Source organism: Lynx canadensis, chromosome B4 (genome assembly GCF_007474595.2).
Source record: "Lynx canadensis isolate LIC74 chromosome B4, mLynCan4.pri.v2, whole genome shotgun sequence".
In the NCBI taxonomy this organism is placed as follows: Eukaryota; Metazoa; Chordata; class Mammalia; order Carnivora; family Felidae; genus Lynx; species Lynx canadensis.
Window position 1 is genome coordinate 98,443,996 of NC_044309.1, and position 20,290 is coordinate 98,464,285.

At 39.7% G+C, this 20,290-nt stretch overlaps 1 protein-coding gene across 7 annotated transcripts in view; it reads right to left on the minus strand.

The window, feature by feature from the left end:
• The window catches only part of KCNC2 (potassium voltage-gated channel subfamily C member 2), a 197,655-nt gene extending 193,867 nt beyond the window's left edge, over positions 1 to 3,788 (minus strand). For 5 of the 7 annotated variants that reach the window (XM_030323264.1, XM_030323260.1, XM_030323261.1 and 2 more), the window contains exons 1-2: positions 2,964 to 3,142; positions 1,159 to 1,840 (exon numbers count right to left, since the gene is read on the minus strand). In XM_030323264.1, the coding sequence (XP_030179124.1) occupies positions 1,159 to 1,821 (663 nt within the window). In that variant the 5' untranslated portion in view covers positions 1,822 to 1,840; positions 2,964 to 3,142. Of the gene's footprint in view, positions 1 to 1,158; positions 1,841 to 2,399; positions 2,491 to 2,963; positions 3,143 to 3,751 lie in introns of those variants that run through there. The other 2 variants (XM_030323258.1, XM_030323257.1) reach the window with 2 other exon arrangements.
• Between the last annotated feature and the right edge of the window lie 16,502 nt (positions 3,789 to 20,290).

Genomic DNA, 20,290 nt, shown 5'->3' on the forward strand with positions numbered 1-20,290 from the left:
ATACAGAAAAAGACAATAATGAGGATGGAGCCATAGTGAAGCTGCCTTGGGGGTATTTTTTCCCAGTGTCAGAAGCAAACCAGACACACGCAGTTGCAAAGATTTAGCTAAATACAGTACTCTGTGCTCATGTATAATTAAAAAGCATTCACATACTGTATAATTTTTTGGTTATTTATATTTCTTTTATTCCCTTTAAACTGGAGAAACCAGTATTGGTTACTTTTATAGTCCCTTCATGGGATTCTGAAAAATTAATTGGGAGTCTCAAGGACTAAATTTAAACTGTCATTCAAGCTAGAAACTGAAAAGAAAAAAATTGAGGATGGACTCACAATCTGAAGAGTAAAATAAAGTTTGCCACAATCTAGATTACCCAGATTTAGACAATCGGACTAACCTAGCATCACCAAGTGACCAATTCAGAGTCAACCTGTAAGAAACACAGGTACAGCCCAAGGGGAAAACGACCAGCTCCCAATTTCAACGTGCAGGTGGGGTCCCTGCTCAATTCACTGGGACAAACAATTCAGCTTTCTTCCCCCTTGGAAGGAGACAGGCCCAAATAGCACTCAGGAGAGTCTCTTCACAAAGTGACCCCGCTGGCCCACCCTCTCCCCACCCAGCCACACAGGTATATTCCATTTTCCCTTCTCTGTCTTCAGATTAGATCCCTAATTGGAGCCACTGCTCTGAGTGGGTCAGATGTGGAGTGTCAGGCCTTCCTTACTGAAAATGTCAAATCGTGATGACCAGAAGGCCTGAAGAAACATCCAAACTAACGAAAAAGTTGGAACAAAAGAGTCAGGAAAAACAAAACAAAACAAAAAAAAACCCTCAAGGTGAAGCGCGACACCAGTTTCAGGACAAGGTTCCGGACAGACTAGCACCGAGAGGTCGACCTTTGCCCTTCAGTTCCCATCTGCTAGAGTAAATCTGTTTGAGTTGAGGACAGGTGGAGGATGGAGGGGGCGGGGAGGATGGCGGCCAGGGTCCCGGAGTTTACCTTGCACCAGACGGGCTGCTAATCTCATCCTTAGGGAGCCCAGGTTCCCTTCTCCCTCCCACCCCCTCCCGCACCCCAGAGGCCCTTGGTGGAAGAGAACCGAGAGTTGGGAAGGAGCTGGAGCAGAGGGAAGGGGGCGGTTCTGGCCTTACCCTGGCGGCTCTGGACGAGTAGGGGTCCTCGAAAAGGGCCCACATGCGGGGCTGCAGCCTCCTCCAGCGGCCAGACTTGCCGTCGGGGCCCCCCAGGCCCGCGGCGTCCTCGATGCCCAGCCTCTTGGCCGCCAGGTCTTCGTCGTCGCCGGGGTCGCCGCCGATGAGGTCGGGGGTCTCGAAGATGTCCAGCGCCTCCTCGGCGTCGCGGTGCTGCCGGTAGGTCATCCAGCAGCAGGGCTCCACGTCCGTCTCGTCGATGCCCCAGAAGGCCAGCTCCTCCTCGAAGAGCGGCCCGCACACGTCGGCGGGGCAGTGCAGCTTGCCGGTGCGGTAGTAGTTGAGCACGTAGGCAAAGACGCCCGGGTGCCGGTCGAAGAAGAACTCGCGGCCGCCGCCGCGGGGGCTGCAGTTGCCCGCGCCGCCCTCAAAGCAGCCGCCCGGCCCGGGAGACAGTGGGGGCGGTCGCGGCGGCGGCGACAGCGAAGGGGGCGACGGCTGCAGCTTGTCGCCCGCCGCCGTCAGGCAGTCGCCCGGGGGCTCGGAGGCGGCGAGCAGGGCCAGGCGCGTCCCAGGCAGGGTCTTGAGGGTGCTGCGGTAGGTCTCGTGTCGGGTGCCCCCGACATTGAGGATCACCCTCTCGTTGTTCTCGATCTTGCCCATCTCTGTGGCTCAGACATGACTGGGGGGGAGGCGAACACAGCGCCAAGTTAAAGATCTCGGCCGTCAGAGCCGCACCGTGACCCCCACCCCCACTCCCAGCGCAAGTCCCAGGAGGCAGGGCTGGAGACGGGCGAGGGGCAAAGGACCCTCCCAGGAGGAAACGCGCGCCCAGCTCTGTCCCCGCCTCTAGCAGCACACGTTCCCCGGGCTTCCAGAAAACTGAGGTGGTCTAAGCTTCCCTGACCTTCCAGGACACCTTCTTCCTGGCCTCCCACCTTTCTCCCCTTGCTCTGATCTCTCCTACTTCGTCTTTTCACCCTTCACTTCCCTCCCCTCTCACAAATAACCGGCTCCTAGGTCCTAACCCCCACCCCTCCTCTCTCTCCAGACCCCTCCTCCCTTGCCCCCTTTCTCTCCCCCTGCCCTGGCCCCTCTCTTCCGCTTTCCTAGACCCTCTCTGCGCCCCCCCTGGCCTGGAGGCAGTTCGCTTAGGCAACGAGTTTCCTCCACGGAGACAACTTGGTGGTGCTGGGTGAGAGCCCCCGGACGGGGCGGGGAGCCCCCCACTGCGCGCGTACCCTCGGGACTCTGGACGGCTCGCAGCGCCCCGGCACTCAGGGCACTCTTTGAGTGCCCTGTTCCCGGTTCACCTCCACTCTCCCTCACGGACCAGGCACAAAGACTGAACGCAGAAGTCAAAGCACAAAAATCTCCCTGCTGTTGCCTTTCACCAAGGAGACCTGTGACTAATTTCCTGATCCAATTTCCTTTTCACATTGTTGTTGTTGTTGTTGTTAATATTATTATTACTTGGGAAAGGAAACCACTAACTAGGATACATTTTTTGAGAATACGAGTGATCAACGCATCCCACCCCATCCCCCCTTCCCAAGAAAAACAAACGCCTGGGGGATGGAGGGTGGGGGCTTGCTTTCTAGGAGGGGCGAGGCCCTGGGAAAAGCCGCTGGAGGCACACCCCCTGGATCCCTGAGCTGACAGCGTCCCGGTTTCCAGTCTCCCAGCCACCTCTCCCCAGGGCTTCACCTCCACATTCCTATTGCGGAATGTGGGGGGATGCCTGCCTGCAGGGTCAGCATGCCCTTCCCGGCAGATCACCCCCTTCCCCTTCCGCCCCCAGATACCTTAACGAGACCGACAGAAAAGTGGTTCTGCTTTGGTTTCCGAGTAGACGAGCTTCTCCGGGCAGCCGGACTGAGTCCTGACACCCAGCCGAGCAGCCCTGCTCCAACGAGAAACTACTTGTTGGCGTTTTCCGGGTTCAGGTGGTTGGGCCGCTCCTCCGGGCGCTGGGGTCGCGGAGCCAGCCCCCGCCGGCCGCCGGCCGCGCTCCCCGCCTTCATTCTGCGAGCTGCGGGCTCGCCCCGCGCCAGCCTCGGCGCCCAGAGTCACCATCGCGCAGGGCTGGGCAAACCATGGAGCTCGGGGCGGGTCCAGCCGGCGCTCCGCGACCCCGCCGGGAGCGGGCACCGCGGCTGGCCGTGGCCGCGGCGGAGCTGACCGCAGGTCGGGAGAGCTCGCCCACTTGCTGGGGAAGTCCCCCGGCTCCGACCTGGACCTGCAGGTTTTGTTTCTCCCCCGCAAGCAGCCGCCGCCAGAGCGGTCCCTCCCGCACCACTCGCCGTCAACCACCAGCGCCAGAGCACAGAGCTCGGGAAAGGGTGGGTGGGTGGGTGGGTGGGTGGGTCTGGGGAAGCTCTCTTGTACCAACCAGGTTCATATATTTTTCTTCTGTGAAGCTCTATCCCCACCCTCTCTGGAGCTTCTGCCTGCCTTATTTACACCCCACGCTCCACACCCTTTCTCTTCCCACTGCCCCACCCCTCCCAACAAGTGACAGAGCATCTCTAAGACCAATTCCATTTTTTTTTTTTCCTTAATGACAGCTGGGAGGAGAGAGAGGTCTACTTACAGGTGACAAGTGAGTCTTGTTTCTCGAGTCTTACACATGGCTCTGGCTTGCTCTTTCCAGTCAAATGTAGGTCTCCAGTCACCACATCATGGTTACATAAAACAAAACAAGTTTAAAAAGTTTATTCCAGGAACATAATGCTCTAGCAAGTGAAAATTCAGGGTTCTCTATCAGAAGCTACAGAGGCGAGCTACAGATATCCAAGTACCAAAGGAATTATCTAATTGCTCAATTCCTCTCTCAAATTTTATTGGGCCTTGTATAGTTTGCTAGGGCTGCCATAACAAAGTACCATAAACTGGACTATTTAAACAGTAGAAATATTACCTCCAAGCGCTGGAGGTAGAAGGTAGAAATTAAGGTGTGGCCTAGGTTGGTTCTTTCTGAGGGCTCTGAGGATTGGACTTATTCCAGGCCTCTCTCTTTGCTCTGCAGATGGCCATCTTATCCCTGTGTCTCTTCACATCATTCTCCCTTTTATGCAAGTCTGAGTCTGTCCAAATATCCCTTGTATATAATAACACTTGTCATAATGCAATAGGGCCCACCTTAACGGCTTCATCATTAAAGACCTATCTCTAAAATAAGATCACATTCTCAAGTACTGGAAACTAGGACTCCAACATCTATCTATCTTTCTTTCTTTCCCTTTTTCTTTCTTTCCTTCCTTCTTTCTTTTTCTTTCTTTCTTTCTTTCTTTCTTTCTTTCTTTCTTTCTTTTTCTTTCTGAAGGGGGTAGTGCTGGGATACAGTTCAACACGTATCAGTTTATACCACCAGAGTGTGTGTTTCTGTGTCGGTGTGTATATTGAGAGAGAGAGACTCTATTCCACAGGTATAGCTTAAAAGTATTGAAGGCCATGGAGTAGGTAAAACACTGGGTTGTACGTAGGAGGAAGTCTCTCTCAAAAAAACAGATACTGATATTGACACTGTGATTTGGAAAGTATAAGAGTTACGAGTTACTAATAAAAAAGTTTTCACAATATACAGGACTGCAAGATAGGAAGTTAAATATAAATAGTTCCTTAAGAAAACACCTATCTTTTATGATAGTAGATGACTAAACAAAGTAAAGAATTAAAAGAAGTCTGAAAGGTCATCAATGTCTAAACTAATATAAGAAAATATGGCATGGATACATTTGTAAGAAATTTACTAACAGTATGACAGTAAAAGTGTAGTAATAACCTAAGGAATAGCTATATGGACCCAGCCTTGTGACAACTTAAATTTGCTTTACTAACACACACTCACACTCAAAAGTATAGAGCTTAAATGCTGAAGAAGTGATTGTAGTTTAGCACTATTATCAATCATTGAGGCATTTCTTAAAATAACAGTGATAGTAAATTTCAGTTGCCAGGAAATTTCCAAAAAAAATTATATTCTAATTATAACATGTGTTCTCATATTGTCTAGATGGTTCCTTATATAGTTTAATGTAAATTCAATAGGGAGAAAAAGGCATATGGTTTGCTTTAAAATAAATTAGCAATAGTAAGTGTAGTAGCAGTAGCATTTATAATAATAGATAACATTTACTGAGATCTTACTATGTGCAAAATGTTTTACATAAATTACTCCTTCTAATTAAAATGGAGGAAATATTCACATTAAATTACAAGACTTCCAGGAAGATAACTCATATAGATGGCAAAAATCAATAATGAAAGCCTTCAGCTTGATAATATTAAATTTGCATTTTGAGGGATCTATAGAGAAACCAAAGGAAAGGGGGGGGGGATGATGCAAAGGAATCATGGAGGGGAAATGAGAAAACAAAGGTCTAATGAATCAATTTGAGTCTAAGTTTATATAAGCTATCTAGAAATAATCACATTGACAAGAGGATCATCTTTTAGAAGAATTCACACTTTTCTTGTGATTCATAAAGGATTAGATGTGAAATTCAAGAACAGTTCAGATAAGTTTGAAAATAAGAAATACGGAAAGATAAAAGGATGAGATATGCATATCAATGAAGAATTGATAGAAAAAGCAGTGAATGAAATACAGTCTCTTTTATTTTTTTTTTCTGGTCAATATAAGAGGCGAAGATCCTAAAACAAATATTCAATCTTTATTATATAAGACAGGAGAGAACAGAAAACCCCTCCAGCTAACTAACTCCCTGATGCTTCTGTAAAAGACAGATAAAAGTGAAAAGAAAGCAAATCTTTGAAAGATGGCAATGGAAAACTGAGGTGGAAAAAACAGTTGTGGTTTCCTTTGTTGGTCTGTGTGGAGCAAGGATTTAAAAGACCATATGGACATTACCCCTGGCGGAGAAGCAACTGAAATGCTGCTTTCTTTATATCCTTGAGTCAGCATCACAGAAGGCTATGGAAACTGAGCACTGCATCACCACCAGAAATGTGGCTTGATCTCATTAAGCCACACTGTGACTGTCACAATGACATACTTGTAAAAGTTTAACTCTTGAACAAATTAACTCTTATAAAGTTCACTGTAAGAATTTTAAAAATATTATTAACCTCAAAAAGCAATATATTCATGAGCAAAATGCCTCTGCAGATTAAGAAACGGCCACAATTTCCCACCCCGCCCTGTAGATATGCCCCCTTGTAATGTGGCTTTGCATCTGCTCCCATCAAGTCTGTTTCTCCAGCCCCTGAATCTGTACTGGCTTTGTAGCTTGCCTTGGCCAACAGAATGAAGTGGGAGTGATGTACCAGTTTAAAGCCTTGGTTTCAAAAGGTCTTGCATACTTCTGCCCTCTCTCTTTTTTGGAACCTGACCCTAGTGCTATGAGAATAAACCTTAGCTGGCCTGCTTGATGATGAGAGGCATAAATACCGGTCTCTCTCTGTCTCTCTCTCTGTCTCTCTCTCTCTCTCTGTCTCTCTCTCTCTCTCTCTCTCACACACACACACACACACACACACACACACACACACATGTGAGCACGCAAGCACACACCTTTGATACAAAGAGAACCACCATTAGGAAACAAGTCAGAAGATATAATAGAGGAAGGATTTAAAAGAAACGAATACCTAAAAGAAATAAAATGCCCTCGACAGCTAAAACTTCTTATCTCTGCCCCTAGATGATTCACAGCTAATTCCTAGAAGCAGAACTGCCTTGCTCTTATGCATGTGTCCAGAAGAACTGTCCAGCTGAACTTAGCCCAAAGGCACTGACCCACAAACTTATGAGCTTCAAAAATACTGTTGCTAGGCTATTAGGTTTTGGCATTGTTTATTTACCAAACTGATTCATCCTCCTCTAAGCTCCTTTTATCTGAAAAGTAAAAAAAAAAAAAAAAAAAAACCTATGAGCTTACTTACCTGCCCTCTTAACAATAACATTTATATCATATATTGTGAATTCTAAAAGAAAATCAATATATGATATATATTTTCCTCATTTCATACATTTTTGAGAGGCAGTATTTCACAGTGGTTAATTCCACAAGCCATGGAGGCAGGTAAAATGGAGTTCATCTTCTGAGTGTTACTCACTAGATAAAATCGCACAGCTCCTTGAACCTCAATTTGTTCTTCGATAGAATGGGGAGGATGACACTATAGTTAATATGAGAATTAAATGATATAAGGCCAATAAATACTTAAGAAAGTTGCACATTTTAGGCATCTATGTATAGTAACTTTTATTGCCAAATAAAGAAATTTCACACCAAATAACATAGTTAATGACTGACAGAAGCAGGACAATAACCATATTCTCTGACGGCAATCCTAACCCCTATCTGTTGTACCATCCTGCTTTGTACCGAGGTCAAAACTAGCTCAAATACCAGATAATTCCATAGAGATGTAATGAAACCAAAATGCTAGAATTTTTGCAATAAGTCTGCATCCTCCTCAAATTATTTTAACTTAAAAATATATGTACTGGAGTGCCTGGGAGGCTCAGTCAGTTAAGCATCTGACTCTTGATTTGGGCTCCGGTCATGATCTCACAGTTCGTGAGTTCAAGCCCCAGGTCGGGCTCTGTGCTGACAGCATGGAACCTGCTTGGGATTCTTTGTCTCCCCTTCTCTCTGTCCCTCCCCTGCTTTTGCTCTCTCTCTCAAAATAAATAAATAAACAAAAATATATATATAGACCACCTTTTAATGACCTATTTTATGCAACACACAATTTTTTTAATACCCAGAATAGTTATTTGTGACAATTATGATAAGATGGATGTACATTTGAAGAATTCATGGATTACTAATTTTACAACTTGGTCATTTGATTTGCAAGAAATATTTATATATTTTTGCATTGCTTCTCATGAGCCAGAATCTTTGCATAAATAACCAGCATAACAACATAGACAGTTAGCCAATTTGAGCTTACTGTATACTTAGAAAATTAATGTGCAAGAGTGCTGAGAAAAGGCATTTTACATTGAAGGAAGGGAAAAATTTTCCACGAATATAGGATGATGTTGACTGATGAACATTAAAAGCAAGAGTTGAAAATAGCCTTCTTGGGGCGCCTGGGTGGCGCAGTCGGTTAAGCGTCCGACTTCAGCCAGGTCACGATCTCGCGGTCCGTGAGTTCGAGCCCCATGTCAGGCTCTGGGCTGATGGCTCAGAGCCTGGAGCCTGTTTCCGATTCTGTGTCTCCCTCTCTCTCTGCCCCTCCCCCGTTCATGCTCTGTCTTTCTCTGTCCCAAAAATAAATAAACGTTGAAAAATTTAAAAAAAGAAAAAAGAAAATAGCCTTCTTGTTGCAAAAAATTCTGGGCCATAGTCCTCTTCACCAGCCATTAATTTTAATAGATTATGATAATAGATAGATGATAATGATAGGTTAGATAGATAAATGATAGATAGGTAGATGGACAGATAAATGATAATAGATAGATAGATAGATAGATAGATAGATAGATAGATAGATAGATAGATATAGATAGATAACCTTAGTAAATGGAGCAGCCCATTATTCACACCACACTACTTGAAGTCATTGTAACTTACATAGGGGGTAAGATGCAGTAGTTTTTTCCTAGGATGACTGCTCTACCACTAAGTGTTAAATTTTTGGCAGATATCAATAAAGTGCACTTTACTTTCTAATGTTCCTATTCCTCAATAGGTCACGGATGCTAGATAAGACATTTCATTAAAATTTTATAATCTGTATTTTTAGTACTTTCCTGCCTTCTATTGCTAATTATTTCATACTTGTATGACTTACTCTACAACATTATATACATTTATAGATTCACTCTCTAAATTTTCTTTGTAACTCCCCAGCATTAGGAGAGCTCTATGCTTTGAAGTGCATCAGACTCCCCTGAGAAGCTTTTTAAAATGCAAAAGTCTCCACCCTGAGATTCTGATTCAGTTCATTTGTTCTGCACCAATTTCTGCAATTGGAAATCTATGTTTTTTAAAAGCATTCTATGCTTCAGGAAATGTCCATGGGAAGCTATATTGAAGTGAATGTTTATAAAAAATATGACAAGACATTAGCTGAACATTGCATCTGCAGAATATATCAAGGAGGGATGGGACAGGAAGAGAGCTAACATTTATTAAAAGATAAGCTATAGATACATATTATTTTATTATTCATTACAGTAAGTTTAACAAGCAAGTGTTGAAATACTCATGTTCTTCATATCAGGCAAGAGATTGTTAGAGTGGTTCAGGAAAAAGAATTATTAGTAATTGCAATAGTCAAAACTTTCTTAAGTACCCAAGTACAAAATAAAATGCCAACAGTTTTAGATATAACTCATTCGATCCTCAGCCTCTGATTTTACCAGAATTATACTAATGAGACTAAGACTCTGAAATTTTACAATAACTTGCCCAATATCACACAGCTAATAAGAGACAGCTGGTAACATTCAAACCCACAGGTGTTTAATTCCAATGGCTGTGTCCCAGAGAGTAAATGGCAGAGCCATGATTTGAATATATGTAGAACCATGATTTGAATAGGAAATAGAATTTAGACATGACCAAAAAAATAAATAAACTTGAAAGATACCAATTGTTTAGTGAATTGAAAACTCATTGTCAGAAGATCTCAGAGCGGTATCTCCTCCTTCTGTTAAATAAACAGTGTATGATAAAAACATAATCAAAACAGTAGATTTTTGAAGAGGACTCTGTTTGTATTTCTTTGATACAAAAGGAGAAGAATGGAAACCAGGAGCCACAAATATTGTACTGTGAAAGATTGGAAATAATCAGGTTGATCTCCCCAGGAAATAAATTAAGCTGAAAGAGACTAGCAATAAAACTAAAGCCGGTATAGGCACACCAGTTTAGCTTCATTATTAGGAAAACATCTAGACAGGTAGAAGAGCAGGCTTCTGAAAAGCTACTGTATGCAGGTTTCAAACGGAATTGAGGGAAGTAAAAATAACAGTCAGGGCAAAGGAGCAGTTCTAAAGAGGATACAGACAGAGGAAAACATTATTGAAATTCATCTCCTTTAACCAGACCACGGAAACCTACTTTTCAATTTTATTTTTATTTACTTCTTAAAGAAATAGAACTATGGGATGGCACAGAATATCATGCAATTGGGGGGACAGAAATAAAAAAATAATATAAAACTACAATATGGATTACCTTGATAAAATCAACCTCTTAAAATGTTAAACCACACACCAAACCACACAATTAATTGTTTTCAAGAGATATAAAACACATTTTGAATTTCTGTTAGGAGAAAACGTCTATTTCAATGCTATATTTAAATACATAATCTCTTTTATTCTCTGAGTGTCTTGAACCCTTTTATTGCCAGAATTAAATTTGAACATTTAGCTAAATTGATTTAAGAGCAGCATTGGTTGATTTCATTTCATTACTCTGATGGGTGATACAATTTATTAATGAAATGTAAGCCAAAGGAAAACTCACAATACACATTCCTCCCTAATCCTAAACACAATACTCCCTGCTTTTACTACTAATCATTTCAATAGGTTGTTTTAACCCCTTTTAGGCAAAGACCAAATGTATATATTGGGTAGTAGAAGCAAGTTAAACAGCGTATGTGAAGACTCTAACTAAACTGTTCCAAAGGCAGAGCAAACAGAATGCCTAGAACTAAACTCATCACCCACCACTTCAATCCCCAATTGAGCCTTCTCCAACTCTTCCTGAAATCTTTGAGTGACAACAATATGCGCAAGCTAAACATTTGGAAAACATTTGTGACTCACTCCTTTTTCTATCTCATATCCAAAGTCAACTCTGTTACCAAGTTCAGAAAGTTCCTTCTCCTAAGCATCTTTCAAGTCTGTTCACTTTCTTCCATTCTTAATTGTCCAAGCAGTCAACGTCTCTTACCCTGCAAGGTATCCACAGCTCTGTAACAGAGCTCCCTGTCGTCAGTATGATGTCACAAAATCTATTCTGCATGCTGCAGTCCAAATGGTCTTCCGGAGAATAAAGATATTTAAGATGTCCGTGCTGTTTTGATTGATTACCTCTCAATGGCTATCTCTTGCACTTACAGTGAATCCAAATTCCTTCAAATGTCCCTGTTCATCTCACTGGGGCTTTTCTTCCCAATACTTTCTCTTCCTTAAACTGGCTGGGGACATTCCCACATGCTGTTTTTGTTGTTTTATTTTGTTTTGTTTTGTTTTGTTTGTTTTCTGGAACCCTCTCAGCCCTCCTCACATGTTAACTGCTACTCAACCTTCAAATCTCAGTTTAAACATGATTACTTTCTCAAGGGTTTCCTTGATGCACTAAGATACATAGTACTGTATGCACTCAGTATTCTGTGTGTGCACATAGCGCTCTTTATTTCCACCATCAGAACACTAAGAAACCAGAATTATAATCACTTGTTCAACTGTTTTTCTCCCATTCTAGACCATAAGAATTGGAATCAAGTCTGTTTTGGCCATAGTTTTATCCCCCAATGTCCAATTTAGTGTCTGGCTTCCAATGCTCAATGACGATAATAATGAAGAAGATGGTGATGATGATAAAATAATTGCAGTGGAGATTATACTGCAACTGGTGATCCTGGTTATCATTATTTGTACCTACCATCTTCCAGGTTCTGTGCTAAATGATTTCCCTGTATTCTTCCATTTAATTCTCACAACAGTGCTTTAGTATATGTACTATGATCATTTGCATTTTATAGATAAGGGCATGCACATAGAGAGAAGTTACTTTAATTGCCTGAAATCAAGCTCCTAGTTATTGGAGTAATATTGAAACAAGGTGTGTTGCCCGCAAAAATTGTCTTTTTCAATAATATTTGTGTTGAATTTTGTTGAATATTGCGGGCAATGTGGAAGAAATTGTTCTTTATGACTCCAAGTTCCTATAACTAGAATTTTAGGTATTGGATTCTTATTTTATTGGATTCCAGAGGTTTCAATCTCATTCATTCACAATGTAATTCTAATGCTTTCATCTCTGCTTCCTTTTCTTAAGAATTCTAAAGGTGGTATTTCCTTGGATAATTACAAAACCCGTGATATCCAATAAGTTTGCAAAGCTAAAAGGTTTTTGATGGGTATTAGGGGGTTTATAGATCAATGTCCTCTTAATTTCTAAATTAACTTAGTGAAATATTTTTCAGTTAATACCCTGTTCTAATATTAGTCATCTATAGTTTAAAAATAAGAAGAAAAAGTCTTCCTAAATAGAAGGAAGCTTCTCAGCCTGGTTCTTATCTGAAGTAGGTTAGAGTCCAAAAGCTTTGCTTCATTTTGAACCTTCTCTGCCCCTTTCAGTCCAAGATAATTTCATTCCTTTAGTTGCTTCATGTATCAAATGATATACTCCATTAAACAAAAGATAAATTCCGAAATCTTTTCTCAGAGTCCATCTAAACCGTGGGTCCTCTGTAAGGCTGCTGTGATACAAAACCCACAGAAGACTTCAGAGTTTCCTTGTTTTAACAGAGAAGGTCTATGAGGCATGCCCTTACACTTGTTAGATGCCTTTTATCCACGTGAAAGTGTCTGTAAGGCACACCAACTATACCTTTTTGAGATTTTAACAAAGAATCTTATAGGCCCATCTGAATTTGATTTCTTATTTTGATATTCTTTCGCTAGGAGGGATTGAGAAAAGAGAGTTTTATTTTCAAATTTATAAAATTTCTCTAAACTATGCTAAAAAAAACTCAGAGATTTCTTCTTTGGTGCATCTCTTCTTCTCATATTTTATTACAGGCAGCAAAAAGAAGCTAGTTGTTACTTTGTACATTCTGCCTAAAAATCTCCTCTGCCAGATTCATGAGTTCATTGGGTTCCCTTTGTATTTTTCATGCAACAATAGGCAACAATATTGTCAAACTTTCTGCCACTGCATAACAAGATTCTCTTTTTTTCCTGCAATAATAGTTTCCTCACTTTCCTCCAAGCACTTGCCAACAGTTCCCCCAAGGTATTTCCAGCTTCTTACTAACAGTCTATTTGAGATTCTTTCAGCTCTAGTCTACCGCTGTGTCCCAAAGCCAATGGCAGATACTCTGGGTTTTTATTATAGCGGCCCTCTACTTCTAGAACCAAATTCTGTTCTAATCATTGCTGTCTCATAGACTGTTTCAAAACTTTGTGGCTTAAAACCAGAGCCGTATTATTATTATTACTATCTCTTAACAGTTCTGTTGGTCAGGTATTTAGGCAGAGTATGGCAAAGATGGCTCATCCTTAGTTCCATCATATCTGTGGCATCAGATGGAAAGACTCAAATGGCTATGGGCTGGATCAGCTGAGGCTGACTGAGAATTTGCCACTTACATAGTTTTAGGATCTTTCTATGGGATATCTCCTCTTAGTTTCCTCATTACAGCAGGCCAGGGGAGTCAGACACTTGCTTCTTGAAGCTCAGAGCTTCTTCAAAACCAATAGATCCAATAGATCTTGGTAGAAACCACAAGGAATCCTATGATGCTGCAAATATTACCCTAAGCTCCAATGAGCAGTTTTATTTCTAGTCCCTAATGTATTAAGCTAGTTCCTGCCTTGGAACCATTGCACTTACTGTTTCCTTTGCCTGAATTGCTATTCTCATGGATCTTTTCCTGGATTGCTCTTTATGTCATTCAAGTCTCTGCTGACTCATCATTGCATAGTGACTGTCCTGACTTGGTTATTTCCTGCATCAGTCACCAGAATCCAGGAGGCATGCCACTTTTCTTAATGAAATGGGGGGGGGGGAGGTTTGCAGTGGAGACATCAAAAGGAAGCAAAGAACTCTCCTTTACATATGCTAAGATACTGCAACTACTTATGGCTCATTTTTCCCCCCCCCGGATATTTTCTCTCTCCTAAATCTTAGAATTCTATGGAAAGCAAAGTTATTCACAATCTTATTTTTATGTATCTTTTTTCTTGTTTTTCACCTAGGAGTCTAGAGAATGTATAGTTTTAAACAGAAGAAATAAGTTAGAATCCAGGCTTTAAAAAGTTAAGACCAGAGAGCAGAATTGCCAGCCTTAAAATACCCTCAACCCTTCTACGAACCGTGTCAATCATCACCAAGCCATCATCTTATGTTTTACTTCCATGCCCTGAGTAACAGTAGCAATAGATGGAGGACAGAGGAAAAATGTCCAGTAAAAACAAAAGCTTCTGCATTTTTTATTCATTCAAAAAATATCCTAAGCTCTCATTTCTCATCTGAACAACAGAATACCAAATGAAATTGTAAACTTGGGAATTTTTGTTAGACATAGGATGAAAGTTCTGACTTCAATGAGAGTAAAATGTGTTGTGTTGTCATAGTGGATGCAAAAGAAATTATTAGAAAGCAATGCCTGGATTGGCTCGGATGAACTCTCCCTCTGGGCAGTAAGGGAAACTAGGAACTTAATTGTAGTCTTGTCCCAGTCTTAGAAATGTGCAGTCCAAATCGCAAGGGAACATCATTAAACATCAAGTTTCATCACTTCCAGTAGGATTTAGAAGCAAGTTAATTTCACATGCATTTTTTCTTAGTAAGGAAAATGTTTCCACAGAATCTAACTCATGGGAATCTTACTAGAATCTATTACACCATGAAAAAAAGCAATACAGAAATATCTTTGTGCCATTGCTGAACTAAAAAAGCATAGACAAGGCTGGTAACTTGCATAACCCATTAAGAAAGAGTACCCAGAAGCTCCATTCTCAGGCTAGCAAAATAAAAATCTTGAATCTCTTCCTGTGAAGATAAAATTACTATATTGGAGCAAAAGTACTAGTAATGAAAATAGAATAAAGAAACTCTGGCCATAAAGGACAACTGGAAATACAATTTGCTGAATGATGCCATAACATGTCCACTACCCATTTGCTACCCTACAAGAGATAAGAGACCTCAAAGGTTGGACATTTTACTTCTAGAAAAAAGAAGCAACTCTCATTTAGTATATAAGAACATTAAGATTTTTTCTAATATCTAGGAGAGCTGGTGTATGTTCTGGTTGTTCACATTTTCAAGATATGGAGCAGTCATTTTTTTATTTTTCAAATATTTATTTTTCAATATTTTATGAAAGGCTGTCTAGAATGTATTTCACATTTTTAGCCTTAGAATGTGGTATGTAAGAAGCATAATTTATCCTCTCTATGAAGATAGAAGTAAAATACTTTATTATTGCTGTATTACCTTATATTCATTTTATTATTGATGAATTTAACTCACTAATTAAATATTTATTTAATTTCATTTATACATATACACATTCACTACACACACACACACACACACACACACACACCCCTTGGCACATCAGAGTAAAACTGCCAAAGAGTAGAGACAAAGAAAATATTTAGTTGTAGCCAAAAAGAGGCACGATATCATCAAATGAGTCACAATAAGACCAAAATCTGAGTTATAAATAGAAACAATGAGTATTATAAAAAATAAAATATAACAACTTCAGAGTATTGAAAGAAAATTACTTCCAACCTAGCATTCTATAGCAAAAATATTCTCAAAAATGAAACAACTATATTTTCACACATAGATACATACACACGTGAGAGAATTTGTCAATAGCAGATTCACCTGAAAGAAATAATAAAGGAAGTCATTTGGGTGAAAGTAGATTGATCCCAGATGGAAACATGAGAAGAGGGAAGTAAATACAGAGCAATGAGAAAGATAAATATGTGACGAAACCCAAGTGAATATTGACTTTATAAGCTAATAATAATATCATGTGCTGTCTAAACTGCATATAAAATTTAAAACAAAATAAAAATACCATAAAACATAGAGATATATAGAATTTACATGTTCTAATGTCTTTTAATGTTGTTTGCTTTATGGTTAAAAAGTTACTAATTTACATTATACTTAAACACATCAAAGATGTATATTATAATCTCCTAGGTAACCACTAAATAACAGTAAAGTGATTTTTTAACTAGAAGTTAATAGAAGGAAAAATAGGAAAAATATTTTTTTAAGTTTATTTATTTATTTTGAGAGGTGGGGGGAGGGCAGGAAGAGAAGGGGAGAGAGAGAGAATTCCAAGCAGGTCATGATCTCATGGTTTGTGAATTTGAGCCCTGGACACTTAACTGACTGAGCCATCCAGGTGCTTCTGTTCTTCTTGGTTTTACATCCTGGTGATTGCTTTCATGAACTACTCCATTTTTTACTGGAATCATATATGTAAACATCATATATGAAATGTTATGGAAATAATCTGAAGCCTATGGTGACATTAACTTCCCCAAGAGTGGAATTACTTTTGCTACCTTTTCTGTTACTGCTCTTTGATCTTTTGCTAAGTTTACACATATTTTTGAGTAACTTAAAAATTTTACAAAGAAATGTTCAGCTATTTTATTTAGCTCATTTTGAAAAAAAAGCAAATATTTTAGGATACTCTTAATTCATCTATTAAACAATTACGTGTTGTTAAATAAATTATTGTGAGACCTATGCAGTCAGAAAAGCTAATTATCATGGATTACTTAGATCCCTTGGTAGGAATTTAAAAAAGTTGATTTCTTGAAGGGCTTTTCTACTTCTGGTTCAACCTTATTCTAGGATGTAGCCTTTCAAATTCTAACCTAAAGGTGGGAGATTTGCCAGTGCTATTCCTTCCATTAAATTCTGATACCAAATTTTCCTATAGTCCTACAAGACTAAAGCCTTGTTCAGCTCTCCCTCTCTGAGACCCTTGTCTTAGAACTGGCAGATGTTTCCCCACTGTGAACTGTTGCCCAAATGTCAGGATCACTTCTCTGAGTTTCTCTTTATTCCTGAATCTTTGCTTCATAATTCTTCACCACCTTGTTAATTTCCTGTTTCTTCTAGTAATTTTGTCTTCTTTTCTAGATGATCTAGGTGGTCTCTGTTACTTTGCCTGCCATTACCGAAATCACTTCTCTATGACCTTTTGCTAAAAATTATTCAAAAGAAGTATGAATTGCTTGTTCTGATTCAGTAATTAAGTACAACAAAGAACTGCTCAACAATTTTATCTAATTCATTTTTGCAAAGAACTTAAAATTTCAGGATATCTTTTATTTGCCTTTTCTAACAATTACTTATTGAGGATTTATACATATGTATACATATACGTGAGCACATGTATACATGAGTATATCATAATGAAAAGACACAAAAGTTTGCTACCTCTTAGCATTTACTTTTTCACTGGTATAATACAGTAAACACACATAAATAAGTATTATAATTTTAGGTTATAATAAAAGGTGTGAGGAAATAAACAATAGATTGTTATAGAAATGAAAATGGTAAGCTGAAACTTAAAAGATTCAGAAGGAAATCTTTGTGCAGAGTATTGGGAAAACAGTGCACAGGCGGAGGGAAGTAAATAAACAAACATCCCAAGGAAAAAAAAATCTTGCTGTGTTATTAGATCGTGTCTGAAGGTGTGTGAGCAGGGTATCAATATGAGTTGAAGTTGAAAAGGAAAACAGAATCATGTAGAACCTTGTGGACTGTAGTATCAACAACTCATTTTTGTTCCAGAACTTTTTTTCATAGAATACAATATGAGTTATGGTGCTGAACTATAGCTAAGTTAACAGCCATAATACTTCTACCCAAGTGGCTACAAAAAGAAAATGCTCTCAGGCTACTAAACTGAGAGGAGAGCCTGGACTATCAATATAGTTAGTGACTAGATTGTTTCTACTGACAGTTTTACCTCTTAAACTGTTGTGGGAGCAACATGGGAAATTGCTATTCTGAACTTAATAATGACCAAGAAGGAAAGACTGGTTAGTAAAGTAAAAGTGACAAGAACCTTGAAGAAAGGAAACAATGCTACCTTTAAAATAACAACAAAAGAAAATTCCAGGACATTCAACCAACATTCTTCATGTTTTTAGATGGAAGTATTTTTTATTACTTTGAGAACAAAGTGAAAATGGATTCAGGCAGTCGGAACCTAAGAAGAAAGACCTCAAAAGTTTTCAAAATGCTCCCAAAAATGTAATTCTGCTGACATCATTATGGAAGAGATTCTGATGAGGAAGAATATGGGGGCAGAAACAATAAAATTGATATTTCCACAAAGGAAGCTTTCTGGTACACTTGATTTAAAGAGACAAATTTGTGAAACTGACAAAATAGTTGTACTTAAGAATGTTTTCAGGAGGGGCACCTGGGTGGCTCAGTCCGTTGAGTGCCCTACTTCGGCTCAGGTCATGATTTCACAGTTCCTGAGTTTGAGTCCCACATCGGGTTTTCTGCTGTCGGCCTATCAGCACTGAGCCTGCTTCGGATCTTCTGCCCCCCTCTCTCTGCCCCTCCTCTGCTTGCACTCTCCCAAAAATAAATAAACATGTTTCTAAAAAAGAATTTTCTGAGGAATTCTTGTACACAATGCATTTAAAGTTATAAAGATATTAAAACACCACTTTTTGGAGCAGAAACCGGCAATGGGGCAGCTTGAGGAAATGTTGATGTATTATGAGGAAGAAAATGACACTGAACTATTTTGTATTTGTATTCTCCTGCAGGACCAATAACTATAGAGAGTAGAGTGAACACACCAAAAAGAGGGCGTTGAAAGCCAGAACATAATATATTTAAAGAGACACAGTTACATCTCAAAATGAGGCCAGTTGAATTATTGCAAATAATTATTTGCAATAATTGCAAATAATGTATTTGCAGGTGAATTATTGCAAAAATGGTAAAATAACTTGCCAGTGAGTTGGCTGAAGGATATACAATGGATTAATTTTTGAGAAATTCTGGTGAATACATGAGCTACTACAAGTCTGGAGAGAACCTAATGTCCTAATATTCAAAAAGGCAGAAAATAGAGTGAAAAATCCAAGGGACTATCTTGTCTGAAGAACACTTCTACAAAGATTATAGTGGTATAATTTTTGAATTTTGTGAAATGAAGTTTTAAGAGACTTAATACTAGTATATTTTTCCTTCTCTCCATGCTATGTGTGTTCCAACCACAGAGGGCCCCCTTTCATCCAAACACCTGGCACATAATAAAAATCTGATCAACTTTGGTTGAATGCATAATCTAATTCTCAAATCTCGATGTCTCTATAGCGGTATCATGCAATGGATTTTCCCACAGAGACCTACTGTACATGCTATTCCCTCTGCCTGTAAACCTCTCATTCTCTTGATCAACACTTCCTTCATCTCCCCAGCTTTGATCCAGCCAACCCAAATCATCCCTCATGTCTCAGGTTCAACACCATTTCATTATGGATTCCTTTCCTGACCCCTCTCCACCTAGAAACACAAATATTGGACAGATTCTCCTGTTAAATCCTTAGTCTTTCATAGCATTTTTCACCTTTACAATTGATTCATTGTCTGGATAATTATTTACTTAATATTTGTCTTTCTCACCAGACTGTAATCTCTATCAGGATGAGGAGCAGGTTTATTTTGTTCATCTCTACACCCCAAGTGTTCGGGTCAGGGATATTTATTAGTCATAAGTTCTTTGTAAGGCTGTTTGTGGGTATAGGCAAGGTCTTTTATAGAAATCTCTAAGAAAATTGGAGAAATATGAGCTGGTCATGGTTCAGTTAGATTGAATAGCAATCTTGAATTAAATGACTATTTCCCAGGGATAGAGATTAAAGAGGGTCTAGAGAAACAGTATATATTATGTGTCCAGTAGCACATCACATGATAAAACAGTGATCCATTATCTTTAGTATGAAGAAGAATCACCTTTGTACTTGCCTAAAAGGGCAAACTCACAGCCCCACTCCCAGCTGATTCCTGAGGTTCTCTGTACTCTCCCTATAGGAAATTTTTCCAAGAATTTTGTGGTTTTCTTCAGGGTCTCTGACTGGAATATTGCAAGGACATTCTGTCTCCCATTGATCTTTTTCTCTTGGGTATATTCAGTAACAAACTACATTAGTAAGAGTCTATCTTGGTGGCTTTTCTATTTTAGGCTACTGTATAAATGACATGCACGATAGAATTACAAATCAAAGAAAACATTTTACTGTGAGGGAAGAAAAGAAAAAAAAATTTACTCCCAGCACAGACTTTTTAAATAAACATTTTAGTTTAGAATAGTTTTAGATATACAGAAAAAATGAGAAGGTGGTAAAGAGTTTCCATTCACCCACACCCAGCTTCCATTGTTA